Source organism: Trypanosoma cruzi, genomic scaffold (genome assembly GCF_000209065.1).
Source record: "Trypanosoma cruzi strain CL Brener 1047053517107 genomic scaffold, whole genome shotgun sequence".
Lineage (NCBI taxonomy): Eukaryota > Euglenozoa > Kinetoplastea > Trypanosomatida > Trypanosomatidae > Trypanosoma > Trypanosoma cruzi.
Window position 1 is genome coordinate 1 of NW_001849428.1, and position 24,656 is coordinate 24,656.

General features: G+C 51.3%; 7 protein-coding genes across 7 annotated transcripts, besides 43 other annotated features; all 7 read right to left on the minus strand.

Annotated features, from left to right (window-relative positions):
• Positions 1-2,992: a sequence feature (heterozygous, non-Esmeraldo-like haplotype).
• On the minus strand, positions 1-6,999 carry Tc00.1047053511385.14 (hypothetical protein, conserved; the record flags this gene model as incomplete). Its single annotated transcript, XM_809785.1, has 1 exon — positions 1-6,999. A coding segment is annotated over one exon (6,999 nt), but the record flags the coding sequence as incomplete, so codon positions are not given.
• Positions 2,993-3,940: a sequence feature (areas merged during assembly that could not be assigned to a particular haplotype. This can correspond to areas where the two haplotypes were merged or to regions with more than two copies in the genome that were merged during assembly.).
• Positions 3,941-14,648: a sequence feature (heterozygous, non-Esmeraldo-like haplotype).
• Positions 7,325-7,348: a microsatellite.
• Positions 7,708-7,758: a microsatellite.
• Positions 8,126-8,183: a repeat region.
• Positions 8,470-8,531: a sequence feature (T-rich).
• Positions 8,634-8,663: a microsatellite.
• On the minus strand, positions 8,879-11,323 carry Tc00.1047053511385.30 (vacuolar-type proton translocating pyrophosphatase 1, putative; the record flags this gene model as incomplete). The annotated part of the gene is made up of 1 exon (XM_809775.1): positions 8,879-11,323. One exon carries the CDS (start codon positions 11,321-11,323, stop codon positions 8,879-8,881), a length of 2,445 nt encoding a protein of 814 aa, XP_814868.1.
• Positions 11,323-11,359: a microsatellite.
• Positions 11,642-11,676: a microsatellite.
• Positions 11,747-11,812: a sequence feature (A-rich).
• Positions 12,019-12,047: a sequence feature (AT_rich).
• Positions 12,260-12,306: a microsatellite.
• Positions 12,339-12,363: a microsatellite.
• On the minus strand, positions 12,792-14,168 carry Tc00.1047053511385.40 (uncharacterized protein; the record flags this gene model as incomplete). The annotated part of the gene is made up of 1 exon (XM_809776.1): positions 12,792-14,168. One exon carries the CDS (start codon positions 14,166-14,168, stop codon positions 12,792-12,794), a length of 1,377 nt encoding a protein of 458 aa, XP_814869.1.
• Positions 14,319-14,348: a microsatellite.
• Positions 14,370-14,393: a microsatellite.
• Positions 14,578-14,648: a sequence feature (C-rich).
• Positions 14,649-14,727: a sequence feature (areas merged during assembly that could not be assigned to a particular haplotype. This can correspond to areas where the two haplotypes were merged or to regions with more than two copies in the genome that were merged during assembly.).
• Positions 14,701-14,721: a sequence feature (AT_rich).
• Positions 14,726-14,762: a microsatellite.
• Positions 14,728-14,917: a sequence feature (haploid, non-Esmeraldo-like haplotype).
• Positions 14,918-16,349: a sequence feature (heterozygous, non-Esmeraldo-like haplotype).
• Positions 15,017-15,045: a microsatellite.
• On the minus strand, positions 15,106-16,935 carry Tc00.1047053511385.50 (uncharacterized protein; the record flags this gene model as incomplete). Its single annotated transcript, XM_809777.1, has 1 exon — positions 15,106-16,935. The coding sequence occupies one exon, from the start codon at positions 16,933-16,935 to the stop codon at positions 15,106-15,108; it is 1,830 nt and encodes a 609-aa protein (XP_814870.1).
• Positions 16,350-17,040: a sequence feature (areas merged during assembly that could not be assigned to a particular haplotype. This can correspond to areas where the two haplotypes were merged or to regions with more than two copies in the genome that were merged during assembly.).
• Positions 16,998-17,022: a microsatellite.
• Positions 17,041-17,377: a sequence feature (areas merged during assembly that could not be assigned to a particular haplotype. This can correspond to areas where the two haplotypes were merged or to regions with more than two copies in the genome that were merged during assembly.).
• Positions 17,088-17,149: a microsatellite.
• Positions 17,214-17,248: a sequence feature (AT_rich).
• Positions 17,313-17,409: a mobile genetic element.
• Positions 17,378-17,398: a sequence feature (heterozygous, Esmeraldo-like haplotype).
• Positions 17,399-18,123: a sequence feature (areas merged during assembly that could not be assigned to a particular haplotype. This can correspond to areas where the two haplotypes were merged or to regions with more than two copies in the genome that were merged during assembly.).
• Positions 17,435-17,477: a sequence feature (AT_rich).
• Positions 17,525-17,549: a microsatellite.
• Positions 17,798-17,817: a microsatellite.
• Positions 18,124-21,197: a sequence feature (heterozygous, non-Esmeraldo-like haplotype).
• Positions 18,162-18,187: a sequence feature (AT_rich).
• Positions 18,197-18,231: a microsatellite.
• On the minus strand, positions 18,393-19,613 carry Tc00.1047053511385.60 (uncharacterized protein; the record flags this gene model as incomplete). Its single annotated transcript, XM_809778.1, has 1 exon — positions 18,393-19,613. The coding sequence occupies one exon, from the start codon at positions 19,611-19,613 to the stop codon at positions 18,393-18,395; it is 1,221 nt and encodes a 406-aa protein (XP_814871.1).
• Positions 19,933-19,958: a microsatellite.
• On the minus strand, positions 20,365-20,706 carry Tc00.1047053511385.70 (uncharacterized protein; the record flags this gene model as incomplete). Its single annotated transcript, XM_809779.1, has 1 exon — positions 20,365-20,706. The coding sequence occupies one exon, from the start codon at positions 20,704-20,706 to the stop codon at positions 20,365-20,367; it is 342 nt and encodes a 113-aa protein (XP_814872.1).
• Positions 20,952-20,985: a microsatellite.
• Positions 21,198-22,159: a sequence feature (areas merged during assembly that could not be assigned to a particular haplotype. This can correspond to areas where the two haplotypes were merged or to regions with more than two copies in the genome that were merged during assembly.).
• Tc00.1047053511385.80 (kinesin-like protein, putative) lies at positions 21,928-24,099 on the minus strand (the record flags this gene model as incomplete). Its single annotated transcript, XM_809780.1, has 1 exon — positions 21,928-24,099. The coding sequence occupies one exon, from the start codon at positions 24,097-24,099 to the stop codon at positions 21,928-21,930; it is 2,172 nt and encodes a 723-aa protein (XP_814873.1).
• Positions 22,160-24,656: part of a sequence feature (areas merged during assembly that could not be assigned to a particular haplotype. This can correspond to areas where the two haplotypes were merged or to regions with more than two copies in the genome that were merged during assembly.) that runs on past the window's edge.
• Positions 22,769-22,788: a microsatellite.
• Positions 24,576-24,622: a sequence feature (CT-rich).

Here is a 24,656-nt window from a genome sequence, read left to right on the forward strand (position 1 = left end):
TTCCTGCCAGCGCAAAGAGGAACGATCGAATAGCAGCAGTGGGCTAAATGGGTCATCCCGCACATCCATTGCGGTAAATTCATGGTTCGGCACCATAAGCGCAAACCCATTGGTGTTGTTGCAAAGTGTCAGACACTCCTGAAAGGGCCGCCGAAGATGCTGCAAAAAGCCGCCAACGCTTTCATCCCGCAGATTTCGTGGCATGTCATGCGCTTCAGCCACATACCAACCGGGGTGATCGACAAGATGCAGGCGCAGCTGGCCCGTGGCGGTGTCAACTTGTGGTTGAAACTTCGCACGAAGTCGTGGAAGTTCAATGGACACGACATCCGCCAAAGTCGACGTATCCTCCTCGTCCAGGCGCTCCTCGTCATCTTTGAGCGGTGGCTGCTGCGATGACACGCGGCCCCACACCAAAATATGTGAACAGTCCTCCAACTTCGTTAACAGCTGCAGCAAAGGGGAAAGCGCGGGATTCTGCAGGAGATTCAGCAACACGATATGTTCCGCCTGCCGGCCTTCTCCTCTAAAGTCCTGTTGCGGGTCACTATCTCTGAAGGCTCCCTCCTTCTGTTTCTCCCCCGCATGAACATTCGGGCCCAGTCCTTCTGCTGCCTCTTCATTCCTGGTCACCTCCTCATTACCCGCGGCCCTTTGTTCTTTCTCCTCAATGGCGGTAATACTGTCGTAGTTGGTGGGATCAGACGCCCACTGAATTGCCGCCGTAACGTCCCCATGCACATGCCGCAGCAACCAGCGACATGTCGCGTCCGATAAGGACAACAATGCACTTCGCACCAACGCCACCTGGGCGCTGCTGATGTCTTCATCGCCTTCCTCTTCATTCTCCTCAACCGTGTTCCTCCCCGTCGCACTCTTGTCGCGACTTGTGAGGTGATGTGATGCGTCATCCAGGCGCATGACGATGCAGTCGCCCTTCCCAGGCCGTAGTCGCACCTCCAGGGCGTAATTAAACCAGTAGTCCTGTGCCTCACCCATGGTGTAGCCACGAATGACAGTGTCCTCGTCCTCGTCCTGCCAGAATAGAAATGCCTCAAGTAACGCACTGGGCAACAGGCCCTGGAGCAATCGCGCCGGCAGGTACATTTCCCGCAGATGAAGACTGGAGTTGTAGCGATGGATTTCTATACAACCCTCACACCGTACTCGCCGCATCAAGTCCCCTGCCTGAAACGCCGTAAGGTGCAGTTCTTCACGCTGTCGTGGCCGCACCACAATCGGGAGACTGTGCAGACAGTAGCGCTGATTGGATGTGAACACAAGGGAGCGGTACATCTTGCGTGCGTGGGAAATGAGGTTAAACACATGAAAATGCGGAACAGGATGTTTGTACGCAATCAATTCCTTCCACGTTGCCCGATCCCCTTCTTCATATTGAGGGGAGTCGTTCATGATAAAGCGCATCACACGCACCTCACTTTCTACTCCCTCGTCCTGCCGTTCCTGCCGCGCATTGACACGTGCCTCTGCGACGGGAAAGTACTTCATGCCACCCGCCGGAAACACCTCTCGTAGCACCGCCCGCACAATGTCCACAGCCCACCGCTCCGCACGTACCGGCCATGGTGCCTCATCGTACACATCCACAACGCGGTCAAATATCACGTGGTCGTACGACGCCGAGAGAACCGGTTCTATTGGAAGATTCCCTTGCAGCGCAAGCGGGGAGTAAACGCCCTGATCCAGTGGGCTTGGCGCTGTCCACTCAATGATATCAAACGGCGTACCGACAATACGCACCCAGTGACGGTGTTCGTGACGCATCACAAGGCCACACTGCAGCACATCGTGACCAAGGATTGTCTCAAAGTCCGTAAAGTGCGACATGCTATCAGGCACCGGCTTAAGCTCATCGTTGCGCCAGAAAAGCTCACATGTGTGCACATAAAAAACAAGGCCAGTTGAAGCAGGTCCGCGGTAGACACCAGGCGAACACAATTCCCACAATGTTTCTGTTGTTTCCTCGTTGGATAGATGCGGGCAAATTGCACCGGGGCCTCTGTGAGTCAATAACGACAACTTATTACTATCCATGCTCTCAGCAGCACCATCGTTTGTGACGTTCTTGTTGTCGTGAATGTGATCGCGGAGCACCGTCCGTACGATACGCTGAAAAAGGGTAGAGAGTTCGGTCGCGGAAAGTGATTGCAGGTATCCAACAATGGTGTGCAACTCCTCCAGTAGGTAACTAAAGACGACATTCTCCGGCACATCCGCTGGCGGTATTTTGAGCCGCCGCGACTCCGTAGTACTGCGGGCGTCGCTACGAAAAAGATTCGGTAGCCGCACCGTGTCGTTATGGTAGCGGCCGCGGATCTGCACAAAGACGGCGCGGCGGCGACCGCCGCTAAGCATCAACTGCTTCCCCTGCTCCAGTAATTTTCTCGAATTTCTGGAGGTGTCAAGACCCTGGGCCTGCAGGAATCGCTGCAACTTCTCCTCCGGGGACAAAAGACTGTCCCCCTCCTGTGCGGTGAGTTGTGTGCGCTGCATGCCCATACCAAAGCTGTGTCGGGCTCGCACAAAGGCGCACGACTCAAGAAGAGACACCAAGTGCTGATGGGATGCCATTGTGCTAAAAGAAAAAGGCGAGATGTCCGCACCACGCTGCTGACCACTCTCCCCATCAACATCGTGTTCGTTTCGAGAGGGTGAAGACAAACACTCCGTCGTCAGTGCCATCTTCCACGCCGCACGATAAATGACGCCCAAATAACTCTGCAGCACGCACTGCGTCGGGGTGTCATCATTCTCTTCGCCCTCACGGCACCACTCCTTTAAGGTGGGCTGTACTGTCGTGAGAAGGAACCGCAGCATCGATGTCTGGTAGGCCGTAAGCGTCTCCAGTTGCGCCGAACCCTCTAGCGACGGCCATCCACGCACAATATTACCAAAGGCAAGCACATCACACACGACACCCACAATAAACAATACATATGGTGCGTTCGCGCTGTAGACAGAAGAGGGGCCAATTTCCAAAACACTTTCAAGGATACGGCGCAGCGGATCAAGCACAGACGCGGGGCTATGTCGTAATTCGTTCAGCAGCAGGCCGTACGTGGTGCCGAGACACGACTCAAAGTTCTCCACCGAGAAGTCGCCACGCAAGTGACGCAATTCAATGACCTTTCGCTGCTGCTCAGTGAGCCGCATTGGCACCATAGTCGGATTTGCCTTCTGCAGCGTCTCCGGCGCAACAAACACGGAGGGTTCAAAAATCACCGCACGGAACACATTCTGTAGGGCGGATGTAAAGAGATACGCATAACGGTCCTGTGAAGCAAAAAAGTCAAGAACAAGCGGCAGTCGCACATAGGGCACCGTCAGACATGACAACAAAATCTCAGACTCCTCCTCACTCATTGTGCCATCAAAGGTTGGCATAGAAGTGGCATGCAGCACATCGTCCTCGGTGGGGTGCTCCACGGAGAGAAGGATACTGACGTCGATGGGGGACTGTAAAACAAGACCCTCACCGTAAAGCAACTCGCGATCGCCAAAGCCCTTTACGACAATGTCGGCAATGTCACTGTCACGGCCACGTACCAGAACACACTCCCACTCCGGAGGGGAGGGGGTTGTACGCCAGCCGGCGCTCATCTGGCGCCCGGGTGCATCCTCATCGAAGGTAAGACGCCAAGTCGCATATTCGTCCGTTTCTTTGCGGCGACGCAGTAGCTGCGCATCACGCATCTCCATGGTGGCAAGAAATTTTGTGAGTAACACCATGTCCCGCAGCCGCGCAAATTCAGGATGCTCACGTGCCAGTGGAGTACGTGAGCTGCAGAGCCACTGCATCAGAGTGTCCATCTCCGAACCCGCAGCGGCAAAACCGCCTAAGTCATGCAAACTGTAGGAGCAGTGGTCAAGAAAGCGGCGAAGAAACTCCACAGTGACGCTCTCCTTGCGTATCTCCAAATTTTCCGACATGCGCATATCAAACAACTCATGGGCGTAGTGCTGCTGCTGAAATGCAATGTAGCGCAAAATGGCGGAACGTGCCAGCAAGAATTGCGGTCGCACCAACTCCAGAGTCGCACTGATAGAAGCAAAAGACAGCGATTGTCTGCCAATGGAGGTGGAAAGATAATAACCGCCGTTACTCTCTAGCAAGGATGCAAGAAGACTGCATCGTCCACCGCCTCCTTTGCGTCGGACCGCTGCGTCATACACGATAAGCATAGCCATGGCAACCAGGCACCGTTCTGAATCAAACGCACGCGTCGGCACCTCCACTGCCTGCCAAGCAGTAGTGTACGATAGCACAAGAGAGTAGATGCTTTCTTGTATGCATTCCTGAACATCACCTCTTCCACCTCCGCTGTTGTTGTTGTTCGTAGAGTTCGGCTCAGGAAGTGGCTCTTCCGTGTAGAAACTCGACACAATCGGCTGCTCTTCAATCGGCACCGCGCATGCGTCGGTTCCACGTGGAAGTGGCAGGGGCACAATTTCCAAAAAAAACCGCGAGACAAGCTCAATGATGTGCATTTGAATCGCCACGCGTGATGTTGTGCCACTGTGACGTGCACGCAACCACAACGCCTCCACGGCCTCCACTGCGCGCCTGAGTGCCACATCGAGCTCCGACCATCCCGTGGCACGGCGCACATCACTGATGTCCTTCAGCTCCGGCACAACCGCCTGCACCGCCTGCCCATAATACGCCGCTGTGGATGCGGACGGCAGAAGACTTGCGTTGGAGAACGTGCTTGCCTCCACCGTCACAAATCGCTGCTGCGAGAGCTGAAATGACTGATCCTCTCCCTCTTGCATCTGCGTGTTGTTTGAATACACATCCGCTGGGCCATTGGCGGAGAGGCCGCTTCTCGTTGCTTGCGACTCTTTGGGCAGCGCATCCACCATCCGCTGCACGGCACTAAGCAGATCCAAAACACGCGTGGCATCCTCCGCGGTGAGTGTGCCGCCATCAACAGAAAGGCGTTTATTTGTGTGGTGTGCAAGTTGGGCGGCGCTGCAGCGAAACATCGCCACGTCTACTGCCGTCAGGGGCGTGGCGCCACTCCACGGGCCCCGCGGAAACAATGTGGCTTCCGGGTCTGTGCGAAGTGCGACCACCCCACGCCGATGCACAAGTCGACCATCGGAAGAAAAAAGAAGAAGCTCCGGAATTTGGCTGATGTCCAAAAGTTTTAGAAGTTCCGTGCAGGGATAGGCGGCGCGGGCAAATGTAAACATTGATGCATGCTGTTCATAGGCATGAAGATCGCGATCGCAGCTAACAAAAAGAATCTCAACACCCGTTAATGCACCAAACAGTCGTGGTGGTGCCTCCGCAAGAAGAGTGGAAAACTTCTTGCATGACGACTCATGTATCCCCCCGCAGTAGACAAGCACCGTCTTCCCTCTAAAGTGTTCCCGCGTGAGGATGACGTTTCTGGCATTTTTCAAGATGATGTTCGCTGCTCTTGCGGTGCGCCAGACATCGTCCATGTTGGCACTAGACATCGTGTCGTCAACCCCGGCCAGTCGCAGCTGCCGCATCGCCCGTCGGATGCGTAAAAGTCGAGTGTCATCACTGCCGGCCACAGCGTCCGTACGCGTCTCATCATCAAAATTTGCCTCGGGACTGCTGTTGATGTCAGTTGTATAGGAACGCATAAAGCGACGAGCAAGCGCGCTGAGATCCTCCGCTGCACGCATCATAAACTCGTATTTGAGCGCGTACTTTATGGATTTTTGTACAGAGCGTGCACGGACACCATACTGCTCCAAGAGGTACACAAATGCCGTGACGGCTCCTTTGATGGCGCTCGATGCGCTGCGCACCGGTGTCGCTCGATGCTCGTGAATGGCGGCAGAAAAACAATGCCTGGCGGCGGTATCATCATCCTCGTCCGTTCGACTATCACAAGTGCCAAGCAGCATCTCCGTCGCAAACCGCGGCGGGTCCGCGTGTTTGCCTCCCTTCTCCACGAGCCACGGCAGCAGCACGTCGTAGAACACCTCCGCGCGGATAAACTCCGACCGAGCACCCGACCCGTTGCTACGCATCCACAGAGAAAGCAACAGCAGCCAAAAGGTGTGGTCTAGCAGACGTGCGCTTGCTACACCCTCAAAGCGGAGAATTGGACACGACACAATTTTCTCCGCTGTTTGCCACGACGGGTGGTACGGCATCCCCTCGTGCCCACGATTCACGACAACGACGTCAAAGTTCTCTGGCCCACGCCGGTGAATAAGCAGGTATATGGCGTTGGCAGCATTCAACCCGTTCCAACCACCTGGAAGCAGAAGCCACTCCCCTACCGCAAGTCCATCTACAGATGACACGGCCTTCTTCACAACAGGAAGGACCTGCTCTGGTTTTTGCGCCTGTTCCGCCTCCTGCGCAAAGTAGTAGCAGCGGCGCAGCGCACCGTGTGCTCTCTGAACGGCCTGACGATCTGCCGCACTTAGTTGCCGCAGCAGCGGGTGGGAAATGGTCGCCTGCTCCTCGTTTCCCAAAGACTGCAAGAGTGCAGCGGCGGTCCCACCACCGCTTGCTGTGGCCACGCCCAGCGTGTTGATACGCGTGAGCGCCACGTCAAGTGTCAGAAGCGCCACCCCCACCCCGCCGCCCTCCAGTGAAAAGCCCTTCCCCTCCACGTAGGGATCCGCCATAAAGCCGGCAAACGATGGAAGCAGCCAAATATTCAGCGGAAGATTTCGTAGCAGTTTCTCTCGTTCCTCCTCCTGCTGCTTCTGTGCGGCGGAAGTGGTATTCACTGACACCACCTCCGGCACGGAAGAGCCAATAAGCATCAACCTTGCGTTGTTGCGTACGCCCATTTGCTCAAGTGATTTGGCGTCGTTTTCGGGATCGTTCAGTTTCGGTTTGCCAAGAAGCTTCTGCATCATAGGTAAAACACCCGTCTGCGTACAGAGCTGCTCTTTGAGCTGCAAGAGAGTTGGCGGTGTGGGGCCATCCGGCAACTCCACGGCAATTGTCTGTGTACCAAACTTCACCTCCACCCGCATGTCAACTCACACGCAGACGCGGACGCCCCCTCTCTTCCTTTCTCTCTCTCTCTCCCCGTAAATCCCCACGGCCCAAAAAAATAATAGCTGAGCAAATAACCGCACGAACAGCTGTAAATATAATTGAAGTAGTTCTATCGCCTCCTGTCTGCACTGTGCACTTTGCGGTGGTCAATCACACACGCACGAAGAGGTCAAAAAGCAACAAATGTGTGTGCCTCCCTCACTCAATTTATTCACTCACTAGAAATATAAATATGGATAACTAAAATATGCAGTACCCTTTATTTTTTCCTCTTCTGCTTCAGGCAGCGGATTTTTGTGGCACACACACACACACACACACACAACCACAGAAAAAAACAGTGGGCAGCCGCAAAAGACGAAAAAAAAAAAATGGAAAGAAAGCAAATTGTAAACCAAAGACAGTCATTCAAAGTACATGAAACGGGAAAAACAGGGCAGCAGCCAAACATCCACACACACACACGCACAGAAAGAGACTGCCGTAGACACAATCGGAAATGTACAAGCAAGCCGTTATAACCAATTTGCTGGCATTCTCCTCAGACAAGGATACATGTTCGCTACCTTCCGTCCCTGTCTTATGTGTCTTTATGCGTGTTAATAAATATCACCCCCCTTTCCCCTCCCCCCATGTTTCACCTTCATTTCTTACGCTTCCCTCTTTTTTCCCCCCACCCCCCCCTTTTTCTCTCTCTCTCTCTCACTCTCTGTCTCTCTCTCTCTCTGTCTCTCGCCTCAACGCACGCACGCAAATCCAAAGATCACATTTGCTAACGTCCATCAACATCATTCTTACTATTTTTAATATTATTGAGTACATGTGGAAATGTCCCTCCATCCTTCTATCCCTCTCTCTCTCTTATTCCCGTTCACTGTTTGTTGGTAAATAAGCATAATAAATTTAAAAAATGAGCAGTGGGATCTTATCGCTTAAAGAAACAAATTGCTATTAATGCCGCCCCCCAGCAGTAAATAACAGGAAACTTAAAAATTAAAAGGAAAAAAAAAAGTGCGGGAAAAAAAAAAAAAAGATCTCTTTATAAGACCGCATGCGTAGATATTGTCCCCACCGCTGCCGGGACGTTATTTAAATTCGTCTTTTCGTTTTCCCCCTTTTTCTCTCTCTCTCTCTCTCCTTTTTTTTTTTTTTGTTTTTCACGGCCGTTTCCCCTCCATTTGACGCGCACATCCCAGTCTCCCCACCACCACCACCACCTGCACCTGCTGCAACGCCCCACACACACGTAGACGCTTTACTCCCCGCCATCTATCCGTGCGTGCATGTATGGCACATGCCTGCATGCTCTCATACAGCTCAAAGTGAGCCTATGGGATGAAACAGTGCGGGATGATGACATCAATGAGAGGGTGGTGATGGAGAAGAAAAGGAAAATCACGGCAGCAACAGCATGCAATCATCCCCCGTACGCCGCTTCTCACTCGTTTTGCTTTTTTTTTCCCCTCTTTTTTATCTTTTTTCCCTTTTTCATTTCTGTCTTTTTTTTCCTCCTTCCCTTCCATGCGTCCTGTCCAATAATTTCTGGTTTTATCCATTCACTCATTCAAAAACTCCCCAGTGGCTGCGCGGAAGACCGCGTGCCGTCTGCTTTTTTTTTTGTTTTTTTTTTTTTTCTTTTGCCCGCAGCCCTTTTATTCTTCTTCTTTTCCGTTCACTGTCGTTTTGTCCTCGCCGTCCACTCGCCCCGCCGTCAGTCCGCCAGCCCTTCGCCCACGCAAGGCACAATCAGCGAGGAAAAAAAAAGCGGAAGAGAAAATATGGCGACAGGCATAAATAAAAACACAAAAATAAAATAAAAAACAAAAAACGTTCCTCGCGCTCACGGCGTTCCACTCACTCAATGTACCGCATGATAATACCGCCAAGCTGCGACTCAAAGACAGGTGCAAAAACAACCGAAATGATGGCCATCAGTTTGATCAGAATGTTCAGCGCGGGCCCGGAAGTGTCCTTCAGCGGATCGCCAACGGTGTCGCCAATGACGGCGGCGGCGTGCTGCGGCGAACCCTTCCCCTTGTTTTTGTCGCGCAGTCCGCCCTTCTCAATGTACTTCTTCGCGTTGTCCCACGCCCCGCCGGTGTTGGAGGCGGAGATGGCCACCTGCACGCCGGACACAATGGCACCAGGCAGCAGCCCCGCAAGGGTGTAGCGGCCAAAGAGCACACCAATGACAATGGGCGTCAGCATGACAAGACACGCGGGGGCCACCATCTGCTGCAACGCCGCCTGCGTGGCAATGGCAACGCAACTCTCGTAGTCCGGCTCCTCCGTGCCCTCCGCGATAGCCGGGTTTTGGAACTGGCGACGGATCTCATTCACCATGTCCATTGCCGCCAAACCAACCGACTTCATTGTGAAGGCCGAGAAGCAGTACGGCAACATTGCGCCAACAAGCAGGCCAGACATCACACGGGCGTCAAGGATGTTTATTGTAGGAATGCCCACACGAGACACATAGGCTGCGTAGAGGGCAAGTGCCACAAATGCAGCGGATGCAATGGCAAAGCCCTTCCCAATGGCTGCTGTAGTGTTACCTGCGGCATCAAGGGCGTCTGTGATCTCGCGGATTTCGTGTCCCATGTGCGCCATCTCAGCAATCCCGCCAGCGTTATCAGAGATGGGTCCATACGCGTCAATGGTGAGGGCAATGGACATGGTGGAGAGAATACCGAGGGCGGCAAGGGCAAAGCCATACAGGTCCGCCATGCGATAGGAGGCAAAAATTGTAACGGCCATCGCCAAAATGGGTGGCACCACAGAGAAGTAGCCAAGAGACAGGCCGTAGATGATGTTCGTGGCGGCACCCGTCTCACATGCCTCGGCAATCTCCTGCACGGGATGGTAGGCATTGGAGGTGTAGTATTCCGTCGTGTACCCAATAATAAGGCCGGACCACAAACCGCACATCACGCAGACAAGAGCACGCCATTTGGTCGTAGCTGTTGTACCAACTGTAAATGTATCCGGCAGACCAAAGTCCGTCAGGAACACAAGCGCCACCGTCGCGGCAACAGTCGAGAAGAGCAGCTGGCGCTTCAGGGTGGGTTCCACGTCCTCCGCACGCTGCACACCGCTGTTGTTGGCCACGATGAGAGCGCTGCCAATGCAGACAAGGATGCCCACCGCCGTGATGAGAAGCGGGTACATCATGTACGTGAATTCACTCGACAACTCCGCGGAGCCGGCGGCAATCACAAGCGCCGCGCACGAGGCCTCGCCAAAGCTGCCAAAGAGATCCGAGCCCATCCCCGCAATGTCGCCCACGTTATCGCCTATGCAGTCCGCGATCACGCCTGGGTTGCGTGCGTCATCCTCGGGGATGTTCCTCTCCACCTTCCCAACAAGATCCGCGCCAACGTCGGCGGCTTTGGTGTAAATCCCACCACCAACACGGCCAAAGCACGCAACTGCCGACCCACCGAGACCAAACGCGGCCACGCACTCGTACACGTTCAGCACATTCTCCGGAACATCATCAAAATACGCTCCAATCACCTTCACCGTGACAAAAAGGGAAAACAGGCCGGCCGATGTAAGCGCAAACCCCATCGTAATCCCGCCGCGAAACGCCGTCTGGAAAGCCTTGGCAAACCCAAGCGACTGGTCGCCCTCCTCGGACCCCTCCGTCGCCATAACCGCCGTGCGGGCGTTGGTGTACACCGCAATGCGCATGCCGATCCAGCCCGCAAAGACGGAAGTCAGAGACCCAACAAAAAAGGCGAGCAGCGACAGCGCTGCGTTGGCCCACGGTGAGGCCACTGGCCTGCTGCCCTCCTGCGGCGATGAGTAGGCGACGCCGAGAAGAAAGAAAATTAGAGTGCCAAAGGCAATCATAAAGAGCCCCATGTAACGATACTCTGCGTAGAGAAAGGCGTTGGCCCCCTCCGACACACGTCTGCTGATCACGTACACATTACGCATCACCTCATCTGTCAGGTATGCGTTGCGCATGCCCTGGTCCTTGCCCGGTGTAATGCGGATGTCAGAGACAACGTACCACCAGTACATGGCGAATGAAAAGCCCAAGGCGGCGGAGGTGACAATGATGACTGTTGTAACGTCGGCACTCATGAGAGGTGGAGTCCTCTCTTTGGTGTTACTGCCACCTTTTGCAAGAGGGTTGTTGGCATCGCCTTCCTTCTGGGAAAGGCGGTGGGCACCGATATCATTCTTCAACAACAATTTCCCCCCTTCGCCCCCCGCCGGTGCGGCCGACACGGTGGCTGCAAGTAAACACACCGCCGCGACCGCCACGATAAACCTCTTCATGTCACCCATTTGCTTTGTTTTGTTTTGTTTTGTTTTGTTTGTTTTATATGTCTTCCCTTCGCCCTGATATACGCGTCGCTGTCGCAGGCCTCGTCGATGCCGCCCCCTGTCTGTCTGCCTGTCCCTCTCTCTGCCCCCCTCAGTCTCTCGCAGACAGCACCACAAACAAATAAAAAAGCCTAAATAAAAAAAATAAAACTCACGGTAACAATTAGTCAATTCAGTAATAATTAAAGCAATTGTCAATCAATAATTTTTTACGCACGCACTTCACTTTTTCCTTTTCGTCGCCCCCCGCACACACACACACACGGTGCCGGGAAACACAAAAAAAAAAAAAAAAAAAACAGGAGAAAAAAGAAGTCAACATGTGCCCTGGCAACAGACACGCAGAGAGAGAGAGACACACGCAATTGCACCACACGGCGACGTAAAGTAAAAGAAAAAAGAAAAAAAAAAGAAACACCACCGTTTAAGAAAAGGAAAAACAAAAGAAAATTTTTAAAAAACACAAACGGCACCTCTTTTTTTTTTTTTTTTTTGAGGGTTTTGATTTCACTTCAGTTCCCCCTCAACCGCCGCTGTTCATTAAAACCCGTCATCTTCTGCATTTCAAACAAAACACACAAAACCAAAAAGACGTTTTTTCCTTTTTTTTTTTTCTTCGTGTTTCTTTTCCGCTGGAAGCCCACAACAACAACAACAAAAAAAAAAAAAAAGTATTATTTATTTTCTTCGCACCCAACAACAGGACCAGAGCCTCCTCCCGCCTCTCATTTGTGGGATTTAGACGGTACCGCGCCGCCAAAGAAACACACAAATACATGTGCGTACACACACCTGTACACACACCTACCTATATATATATATATATAGAGAGAGAGAGAGAGAGATGTATATAGTTCAGTGTGTTTAGATATTTCCATGTATGCGGGTTTATATAAATATGTATGTATGTATGTGTGTATGTGTGTATGTGTGTGTGTGTGTATATTCAGGAGCTGGCTCCGTTAAAAAGGCAAGCAAACAAAAAAAAAAAAAAAAAAAAACAAGCAAAATTAAAGTTTAAAACAGGAATGAATAACTCTTTCAACGCAAATTTTCACCCATACTTTAAAGTAAATTTTTTTCAGTTTTTTTTTTTTTTTTTAAGAGGCCTCGGTTAAAGGCGCGACAACCAAGTCCGGCGTTTCGACATATGTCTTTGTTTTCCTTCCCGCTTGCAAATAAGGCAAAAAAGTGTTTGTGGGGGACTGTCCAGCCCCCTCGGTGTTTGGGAGATTTCATGGCAAATTTGAGGCATTGCAATCGACACCCGACACGCCTCCTACAATGCGTCCTGCAGTCTCTTCGGGCATGCACGCTCCTCCCTTTCCCCTTCCCCTTCCATCAGCGGGCGCCCCACAACACGGCGAATACAGTCATGGGATGGAACGTCCACGGCATTGAAAACTGCCAAGACTGCGCCAGGCACTGGCTATGGTATCTGATACTGAGAACGGAATGCAACGGGGGTATGAAACCCGCTCGAGGTTTCCTCCACTTTTGCGCTTTCATTATGATAATGTCTGGAAGGGAATTCATAGACTTCTTTCTCCATCCCATTGGATTGCGTTTCTTTTTTTTCCTTGACCGCTGCAGCATCATAAGGGGTGGAGCCGACATCCCGCACCGCCTCCACCCCCAACGGCCTATTAGTGGATTCCCTCAGCCTCGGTAGAACAGTTTCCTGCGTAGCCGCGTTGGGTATCCGTTCACCGGATGTGCCCGGAAATTTTTGTTGTTCCTGCGACGTGGGCACCGGTTCCTTCTGCAGGCTCAATGGCGGCATGGCAGAAGCAGAATCAACGCTCAAAAATTGTTTACAGCTGTGGCCCATCTTGTGAAGCCGGGAAATGCTCCGGGACTTGGACGACGCTTCTTCCGTGACCGCCGTTGGAGGGCCAAATACACCCCCTGTAGGCAACGAAACGGTAGAAGCTGCAGGAAAGTCGCCCATCATTTGCACTCCGTCACCCTCATCGGTATCCGCAACATTCACTGCGGCAGCGGCGCGCACCGCATCACAAACCTCCTCCACAATCTCTAGTATCCTTTCACGGTACCCCTTCTCCCGCAGCAGCACTTTGGATGTCCGTTCAAACACGGCCTGGCAGCTCCGCAATTTGGTTCTTTTCGAAAAACCCCTCAATCCCAATTGCGAAAGCAACAACCCGCTGGAAGAGTCTGGAGAGGCGGGAGACGCGGGGGAGACGGTGGAGTCGGGTGAGGCAACGGTGTCGGCCACTGCGACGGCACATGTCGTGTCAGGCGCCGCGTAAGCGAGAGGCTGGGCGAGTGCGGCCCTCTCCTTCGGCGACGGGTGTCGAGTCCGCCGTATCGTGAATTTCCCCCACGGCAGGTGCCTCGTCGTCAACGACGATTTCTTTTCGGGCAACCGCGACGTAAACAAAATCGCCTCTTCCCATTTGCCTGCCGCGAGGGACTTTTTGCCCCACGCGGAGCAGACGACGGCGTCGCCCAGAGAGCTGTACGTCGCACATCCCTTTGCCGGTCCCCGAAACATGGCGGGGATTCGTCCCTGCCTCGCCGCCACGTCCGCGGTGGTGGTTTCTTGACGTAACAACTGGTGACGCCCCCGTCCATCCGCACCGCTGAGAACGCCGGCGGTTTGTTTTCCAGCGGAGTAAACGGCATGCCGCGAGCCGCGCTGTAATTCAGACAACTTGAGGGGCCTCAGTACACAAAGTGAATGCGCTGCGATGTCAGATGGCGCCAACTCCCCCTTTTCCGTCCGTGGCTGCAGCCACTCCATATCACTGGTGAAGCTGTGCGCTGAACCCCCCACTGGCATCACCAATACAGACAAAAAAAAAAAAGAAAACAACTTAAGTTCCGTGTGAGTCTTTCAATGTTTTACCCAGTAGCTTCCGTAATAATAAATTTCGTTTGTCTTCCCCTCCTATTAGCGCAAGAGCTGTCACGTCACCTTCTGCAGTGCAGCAAAAAAAAAAAAGAAGAAGAAAAAAGAAAACCACTCACTCCCAAAGACATGTATTTATTTATTTATTTATTTATTGATATGTCTGGTGACACGCAAACACGGCAGGACGGTCCGTACCGTACAATAATGCCACATGCCTGTCATTTCATGTGTATATCATTGTGGCAAGTACGCAAACATTCCATAACATCCGTTTGCGTGTATTAAAAATGCATTTCACATTAGTCCACGTGTTTATTTCATTTCTTTTCTATTAATTCCTGCACTTCCCCCCCCCTCTCTCCCTTCCTCTCTCCAGTCCATGTTTATTGTCCCCTCCCCTCCCCCCCCAACTTCCATAACGGTGCCACCGTCAACAAGGCACAGAAAGTGTGTGTGTGTGTATATTTTTATATATTTATATGTAGTTTTCTTTTTTTTTGTTTTTTGTTTTGTTTTCTTTTTAAGGGGTAATTCCAAAAAAAAAAAAAAAAAAGGAGGCGTAACATAAATAAGCACAAACCGTAGGAATATCGCATTCAATACATAATTCAATGGCAACACGCACAAAAAAAAAAAAAAAACATACATGCATAACGACATGCGTGAAGACGCAAACAAAAAGAAAAAAAAAAAAAGCAAAGCAACAGAAATAAACACCCAACGCCATTGACAAAATGTAAAAAAAAGAAAAAAGGAAATATTTACATCAAGAGTAAATATATTTATATATATTTATATATATATAAAGAAAACATCGCCAATTAGAGGCACGCAAAAGCCGCCGGGACAAGAAGCCTCATCCCGCCTATAACGACGGTTCAGTCGAATTCTCCAAGCTGCGGGTATACTCCTCATAGAACTCCTCAACGATGTCCTGGACGCGCTCCATTACACTCAGCTTCTCCTCCAACCCCTTCTCTGCAGTCGCATAAATGGGTAATGAACACGAAAGCTTGCGTACGCGATCAACGACCAAAGAGGGAGGTCTGCTTGGCCGTGGATTTGTTTGCTTTATTCGTCCCTGGCCCGCGTTTTTGCCAAGAGCGGAAACACTTTGAGTTGAAACTGCACTTGAAGCGATGGTCCCTTCTGTCGACCCAGTGGAATTCCTCGTGTTATCCGTAACAGTGGGTAGGTGCTCAGCCGCTTCGTCGGACGAGTGATTTACGGCCACAATTGAGGTAGGCTGTTTGCCCGTCTTGGGCTGTACTGCCCCCAAGTGATTCTTCGTATTGGGCAGTGGTGCAGCCATTAGTGCGGCGGATGCCATTGCACATGGGTAGTTCGCTGGTTTGGCACTCGGCTTCCCATTCTCTTTTGCGCCAATGGGGAGACCGTCTGCGCCGAATATAACTGGCAGTGCGGCCATCCCCGCACTTGACGCAGAGTCATTGCCGGATGATGAATGGAGCGGCTTGTTATGTGTAGCGGAGGAATAGACGCCATCACCTTCCTGCTGCGGCACAAAAACGGAGCGTGTTGTGTAGACGGAGGAAATTATGGGCGGCAATTCTACAGCCCCCGCTTCTTCGCTTCCCACTGGGGTGTAAATCCCACCAGGTGTGAGCCACTCACATGCCTCCTGCAACGGATTGGAGCCGTCACACCCCACGGCACGCTGCGGGCCTGGAGGAAATGCTGTTTCTGGTGACTGCACAGCATGGCAGGCAACCGGGCAATTCGCCTTCTCCACGTCCATCGAGTGCGGCGAATGCCCACAAGGTGGTAGGGACTCCGGTCCATTGCGTGGCGGGAAACGGGGTTGTGGGCGAGCGGCGGCGGCGGCGGTGAGGATTTCCCGCAATTTCCTCGTCGATCGACAGTCTTCCGGAAGCATCTCCGCCTCCAACTCTGCAACCCACTTTGACTGCAATGTTCCCCAGGCCGAACGAACGACGGCATCCGTAATTGGCATAAATTGCATGTACAAACGGCCATCTTTGCCCGGTGGCAGAGGTAGACGCGATCGCCGGAGGTCTTCCTCTATTTTAGACAGTACCCGAGAAGCCTTACCGCCGCCATCATCCTCCGTTTCTGCGGAACCACACTTTTTTGTGATGATTGGTGTGCCTTTATCCCCAACGGCAGCAGGTTTTTCGAGCCCCTCGTCTGAAATGTCATACGCCGTGGCCTCTTCCTCAGCACTACCTTCGCATAAATTATACGGCCGTATGCTGTCCGTATCGATCGTATCGGCGCTCAAACCGCCCTCAATCGCGTACCTCTTCCGCTCCGCGTCGCACGCAGCCTCCAGAATTCCTTGCATCTCTAGCAAGCAATCCCGCTCATCCTCAAGTACCTTCTCCACTATCCCGAAGGTAACCACGTTGGTAGAAAGGGACTGTTCATGGTTTTTCGGGACAAGGATGTCCTCGCCAGCGGCCATGTCAGCAGCCGTGGATTGCTCTTGCACATCGCCGCCGGAATTATACGAAAAGGCCGCTGCTGCAGCCTCCTCCTCACCGGGCACTGCAGCTACCGCGTCGCGGGTGATCGTTCCCCCGGGAGATGCATACGTCTCCCCACTCACCGCGGTGTCCTGCGGCGCAGGATCGGACGGGTCGCTCGTCTCCATGAACCCCTGTGGCTGCAACCCTTCCGTCTCCCCTGTGGAATCGCCGCGTGTATCCCCCATTGGCAACACAACACAAAAACAAAGGAACTGGAAGAGAGAAAAAGAAAAGAAAAAATTGTGTTTATATAAATATATATATATATATATGTGCGTGTGTATGAATGCCTTTACGTCAAGGTATCAGTCTAAACTGCTAGAAGAATACTGAAGCTATAAATACATAAATATACACATATATATATAGATAAACAAAAAAAATAAATAAATAAATAAAGAGCGTAAATGGAAAAGGTAGTGGCTTCACCACATCCTCCATGTTTATTCCAAGTAAGTAATACTTATAAATATAAATATAAATAAATATAAATAAATACATGTGCATATTTCGAGGGCCACGAGTCGTTGCGTGTTGCGGTCTATTCAAAATGAAGGAATTTTTATTACTTACAAATTGGCAGACTTTTGAACCCCTCCAACCATAAAACCCCGTCGCAAAAAAAGAAGTGAAGGGAAATCAAAAAAGAAAAAAGAAATCGTACTAAAATATTTTCTTCTCATCAATTATAAATATAAATTATAAATATTATTTTGTTTATATATATGTTGTGGCAGCCGGCCCCATCACAAATAAAAACAAACAAACAAACAATCTCTCTCTCTCTCTCTCTCTCTCTTCACAATCCTCCTCCGGCGTTCCCCCCGCCTGCCAGACCGTCCGTCTTTGCGGAGAGCCCCCCATCCCAACTGCTGCGGTGCCACTTCTGTGAAATGTTCACTTCTCGATGACTTCTATCAACTAAAAATAGTCGTCACGCGTGCGTGCATGCGTCCAAAAGCCCAGAACGAAAAAAAGTGCACATCGGCACCGGAAGTGACAAGTCGTCCTCCCGCCACCACAAGCTCAGACCATGAAAAACGGCTCCACACACACACACACACACAGAGAGAGAGAGAGAGGCAAATATATATATATATATTCACTGAAGACAGTAAAAACAGCACACACAAAAAAAAAGGGATTATATACAACACCTGAATCACAATGTAGGCAAGCACATTTGATTCCATGATCGCTGATGGCTGTGGTTGCAGTAAACACCCCATGTGGAAAAAAAAAAAAAAAAATGGAACGCCTGTGCGGATGCGCACAAATACCGCAGTCCGCCTCTGAAAGACAGTCACGCGAACATAAAAAGGTACGGCCCAAAAAATCACGTGGCGCACACACGAATTGCACCAGCAGAAGAGGTCCGCAGCCGACACCAATGCGTGTCACAAAAGCAGCCAAAAATAAAAATAAAAAAATAAAAAACCAAACAAGATATATATTTATATATACATGTATACATGTATACAATCGTAAGATATGTTCATCAAATAAGACAGAGGTGAAAAAAAAAAAAACAGAATATACATAAAAGCGGAAATACATTCAGAGTCTCTTTCCTGCAAAAATAAAAACAAAACGCAGCGTCTAATAAATGAAAATCAAATAAAAAAAAAAACACACACACACATCACAGGCTCCCGCTCCACGCGGATCGCACGACTGCGTCTCCAAGTGCCGTGTACCGCATCGGCCTCCCACCCTTCACCCTCTGACTCGATGGGACCTGCGGCTGCTTCGGCCTGGCGTACCAGACTGGCTTGAGAGGGCCTGGCGCCTTCACCTCCTTCTTCTCCTCTGGCAGTATTGCAACCGCACTTTCCTCCGCAGCCGGTGAACTCTCCCGTTCGGCCAATAGAACCTCTTTGATAATTTCTTGCAACTTTTCTAAATAATGACGCTCCTTCAGGAGTGACCGCTCCACCACCGCATAAACGGGATCAACCACACCATAGGCGCTTTTCGGGAAGACCACACTATCAACTAAAGCAGCTGGAGGCACGGCATCGTTAGACACAATAGCCGCCCTGGTACTCTCCACAGCTACTCGGGCATCAGCAACCTCCTCCGCAGCCGGTTGCTCGGACTCCGCAGCCTCAATGACATGAGGTGCACATTCCTCGGATGACAGGAGCTGTGGCAATGGTGGCGTTGCCTTCAATGTTGTCAATGTGCATTCTTCTGCCTCCAGCACCGGCAGCGTGTTGTGTACTGACGGAGAGTTCGGTACGGCTTCAACATTGACTGGGACGCCTGGTGTATTTGAAACAGAACCTCTCATTTTGGAGATACTTTTAGGTAACTGGCACACGGTGACCTCGTTGTTTGCACGCCTCACAAAGGATAAAGTTTTCCTGCTAGACGAGCCAAGGGATTTGTAACTATCCTTTTCAAACGCAAACCTCTCACCCGGCAGCCGATATGGTCCTTCACCCTCAAGAGGCGCCGCAATTGAAAGGTTGATAAAATTGGCGGCCGCCGTTACCGCATCTGCCAGCCGGTGCCGGGAATAACTGACAGTGCCCCTGCATGGCGTGGATTGGGAGACATGCACTGGGATCCGCCGCAGCACATTCCATTTGATCTTTTCAGCATCCATCTTCCACCTCACCGGCAGGTATGCGAATTGCTTCGCCCGGCCGCCGTCTTGCGTACTCTGCTGATCCCGCTGAGCCTCCTCCTCCCTCTGTTCACCCCTTCCCATACCTCTTCTCATTGGCCTAGCTGCACGTGCACACACCTCCGTGGCGGGCATACCATCGGCACACGTCCCCGACTGCCGCGCCACTCTCGCCGCACCCACTGCCAACGGGTTTGGGTCAAAATGCCGCTCACGACTACGCTGCCCCATCACAAAATGCACCCAGCAAATAAATTACTCCTTCTTCCTCTCACTATATGTATATATATATGTCTCCGTGTGTTTCTACAGCAAGAAAGAAAGTAAAAAAGAACAGCGGGAAAGCTGTTAAAATGTGCCGTAAGTTAAACAGAAATAATTGTTATCGAATGGGAATTGGGGAGCCGCAAAAGTCCACGCCAATAATCATGCAAGTATAAAATAAAATACCCATCGACGCAACCGGTGCTGCTCCCATCCCCTCTCGTATAATGAGGTGTCGATGAGAGCCGTGAGCTACACCGCCATGGTGAGAAAAGAGAACACCAGCAATAATAATAATAATAATAATAATAAAAGAAAGGGGTGAGAAATGCGCAGCGCTCACGTAAGAAAACAACGGGCCCCACCACCACAAGAAACAAATAACAACAATAGGGGACAAAATGGGACCACGCATAAATAAGAAAATAAAGAGTTAAATGCATCACTCTGGGTGTATTTAAGACACCACAGGCAAATGTACATATACACACACACACACCCTACCCGATATCGTTGAGAAAATTCCTTCATAAAAAACAAATACAAATGCAAATTAAATCGGCGTTAAATAATGAGACGCACTGGTGGCACGTCACCACGCGAAGTCATCAACAAAGATATGGCCACAGGAGCATACATGTTCGGCACGGAAATAAAGAACATTGTCGGTCCCTTCCCTCCTGAGCTCGTCAAGTGTTACTAGGCCTCCCTAGTGGATTCAAAAAACGGCAGCCCGTGATATCCCTGCCTGCAAAAGAAGCAAAAAATTTTGGAAAAATACTCTCCGGCCTGATTGGACCTTCAAGCCAGTTGGACGCCCTGTTATTCTGCGCTTCCGCGGTTGCAGGAAGGCCGTACAACACCCCCCCCCCCCCCTGTCGGTTGCATGCAGAATCCACTCGCTCCTCCTGCGCCGCACTTGTTGACGCGGCACCGTGTCAAACCCGACGCTTTTCCAAAACTCATAGAGCCCGATACGGCCACGTGGCATAACGCCGACGTTTCGCAGCACGCGGCAGAACCCCACATCCCTCTTCCCAATCTTCTCGTTGAGCTCCATGACAAAACAAAAAAAAAGGCAAATTGAAGGACCGTTTTTCCAGTTGACTCTTTGCAGCACCTCCCACTCTTCCCCTCCACGTCAGGCACAAAGATGTCTATCCTTCCACACACACAACGGTCACCAAAGCGTTCCTCAAGGTGGATGCAAAAGATGGACGTCCAAAAGCACAAGCGTCTCAACGCATCCTCTTTTCTCCCGCGCCAGGCAGCGGCGGCTCGGGATCACTGGACCTGCAATACGCCCACCCACCCACACACACACACACATGCACACACATGGATGTACGCAATTCACCTCCTCCACTATCTTCTTGTGCGTCAAACTCCAGAATCTGACCGAAAGGCCTGCTGTCAATTCAGGTGAAGTATCTCACCTGTTCCCCCGCAAGAGGGAAACCACACCGCAGCCTCAATAACAAGACCGCTCCAGTTGGGGAAACAACACCAAAAAAAAAAACACGTAAAGGAAGAAAAACTCCCATCGAGCCCCTCCGAGCTCAAAAAAGAAAAAAGTGCATCTGTCGCACGGGCCAATCAACCAATAAAACACCAAAAAAGGTCTTCACCGCGTTTACCCGAGAGGCAGCGGTGTTTGCTCACCTTATGCTCCTCCCACTCCTGTGTGCCATTCAGCCCCATCTCCTTCGCCCAGCTTTGCTCCCTTCTCGGCTGCGGCCTCTCAATCACCAACTCCTTCACTAGAGTGGCAAGAGGAAATCCGAGGTCCCGAATTGGCAACTGGCCTGAAACCCATTGTGCACATTGATGAGATAACATCCAATAATAAAGAAAAAACACAACGGTAAAGCCTGAGGAAGACCGCTGCCTCTTTTTTTTTTTTTTTCTCTTCCCACTTGAACGCCTCATAAAATATCAGCTTGTAATGGTGACTGTTACTTACGTACTTCCCTGTGCACACATCTCTCGGAATTATCGTTTATCCTCCGCTCCTAGGAGTACGCATCTATATATATATATATATAGACAGAGAGAAAGGGAGAATGAAGAAATCCGCACCAAAAAAAAAAAAATCTTCCCAGTTTTTTACCTTGAGAAACAGAAGATATCATGAGCAAAATACAATAGAAAAAAAAATGACCGGCAGCAGAGTATAAATAAATATTTATATGAATTAGAAGGTCAATCAAAAAAAAAAAAAAAAAGAATAAGTTTCTTCAGTGATGCTGCAGTGTACGTTTGAAGTACATGTTGAAGTCATCTACAATAAAAATGCATCTATGCGTCGTTGCCGCTCCCACAGCAAAGCATTCTTCCGTTCCTGCCGCAGCAGCTCACGGATGGGTCCTTTGTTTCCCAGGTCCCGGGGTATTCCTAAGCCATTTTCCCGTCTTGCAGAGGCCGTCGCCCTCTCACGAACAAGAGCCTGCAGTTCACATCGTGTCTGTTCGTAAATTTCCAAACAGCGATCCAATTCCATACGTTTGCCGCTTTCACCGTCAGATACGACCGACGATGCGGTTGTTGTGGAAACAACAGGCGCGACTTCCTTCACGTCGTCCTCAATGGATCGCGGCAGTCCCATCTTCCTCGCCGCAGCCTGCGCTACATGCAACTGCGTCTGCAAACAGCGCACCTCTGTCTCAAGCTCCAGCAGCCGCAGCCGATGATTTGACTCGCGCTCTGACGCCCATTTGCCGTTCCCGCCAGACGATGCACCACGACTACCGCCATTTACCGTCTCTGGCAGTTCCTCTTCTTTTTCCCCCTCATCATTTCCATCCTCCTCTTCGTCTCCGTCCGCTGCCTCCACAAGAATGTTTTGGCGCACCTGACGCGTAATTCTTCGCGCCCGAGAGGCATACTTCAGCGTTGAAAGCGTCTCCTCAAAGGAGGTACAGCTCGGGGAAATGGTGGCTAGCATGACAGTCCGTGTGTTGCCGCCAAGAGAGTCCTTAAGTAAACGCGTCAACTTGCTGTCACGGTACGGAACATGAACCTCAAACGCGGCCGTTTTGTATCTAGTGTAAATGGCGTGCTGCTTCTGATGCATCAACGAATGGGAAGTGCACGACAAAGAGTCACCAGACGCTGTGTACATGTGCTGCTGCTGCTGCTGCTGGCGGCAGGCCTTTCCCAATGCTTTGATGCAGTTGCCCAGCGCGAGAAGACTTCGGTTAATGTTTGACCCCTCCCTACGACGACTGTCCCGCTGGTGGGGCACGCCGCAGGTGCCGTGAGCGACACTTCCAGCCGTAGCGACAGCAGTTGTAAGGCTCTCAAATCCCAATATCCGCTCGCTACCGGCCAAGTCCACCATCAACAGCTTAGCCGTAAGAAATGAACACAACGCCTGCGTCTCGCTTCGGTCCGCCACAATGTGTCGGGTACAACACGCATCCCCCTGATCCACAGCCGCACCCATGCAAAGTCTCACAGTAAACTGCAGAATGGCGTGGCTTCTGGAGCTCAATTTGTTACTAGCCGTGGAGGCCTTAGTGCGGCGGCGGTCGCCCTCTTCTAAAAGCCGTTCCAGCTCCTCCACACAACGTACACGGATACTTTTCGCATGCGGCACCTGTACGCCATGCACAGGATGCTCCACAATGTCTAAGTCATCATACCGAGAGAAAAGAAGACGTCTGCCCCGACTTCCCTCCTCCTGGCTCGGCGCACTCGCTGCCTGTGTGGCCGTAGCCGGATCAACGAGTAGGTCACGCAATCGCTCATTGTACAATTCAATAAACGACACAAATACCATCCTTTTTGATTCCCTCCCTTGCTGTGAGGGACCTCCCACACCAATTACAGGGACACATGTGTCGCGAAGCCACGCGGACCGGCTACGCTGGCCAAACAGATCGGCCGCTACGAGGGTGCATAACCCAGGCACCCCATTGTCCCTCTCACCAAATACAGTGTAGCTCTTCCCCGTCCCCGTCTGACCGTACGCAAAGACTGTCCCGTTGTAGCCATTCTCTGCAGCAATCACTAATCCCTGCACAAGTGTAGCGTAAATCTCCTCATTGGTCACTGTAGGTGGAAACACATCGTCAAAGTTAAAGCAACGAACTCCATCGTGTCCGGTCAGCACCCGCTGCAGTTCTTCCGCGCCCAACTGCATCAGCTGCGATGGTCCCTCCGCCAAGACAGCAGAGCTCCTCCCCTTCGCGGCAAAGTCGGTGCAGGCATCCGGGTCAACAAGCACAACGCTCGCCCGCGGCTCCCCTCCTCTTGGGAAATAAGCTGCTGCTGCTGCCTCAGGGGTCAGTGACGACAGACCGGGGCGGTTCAAAAAGACGCAATGAAGACGTGTGCCCCCTCGTCGGGCAAATCGCAGCGACGCAGCGGCTTCCTCTCGGGCATCGAGGTGTCGACAGCGGACGGCAACCAAAAAGTTGGAGCGTCCACCGCCCTGTCGCCCAGGAAGCATTTACTCGCCGCCCTTCTTCCCTCCTTCCTTTGATTGTGCCAAAACGACGTGCCCCCCATAGAAAGAAAGAACGAAAAGCACACACACACACAAAAAAAAAAAAAAGGTGGTGGTAGCGGTGCAGCGTAGCGGCAACAAATATAAATAAAAAGCAGCAGCACATGTAAGAAAAGAAAAAAAGTGAGAAATTCCCATCGCCGTTGTGTTCGTCCCTTCTTGAAGCTCTTTGCCCAGTGAACGTCCCAAACGCCTCGCTTTCCTTCTGCCTCTTCCTTCTCTCCTTCTCTCCGTAGACCACAAAAAGGGAATCCCACACCGTCCAACAACGTTCACTGTAATAAAAATGTCGTTGCAACTGCGCCTCATTCAACGCAAACGCATACGCGCACAACAAAAATAAAAATAATAATAAGCTCACAGAGGCAAAAAAAAAAAAAAAAAAGCGAGTGAGAGCACACTGTTAAATAATGCGGCGTCTCTCCCTCCTCCTCTTTCTCTTTCTCTTCCACTTCCTCTTTCTCTCTCACTCAATTGTCATTTGTTTTTAAGTCCATTCT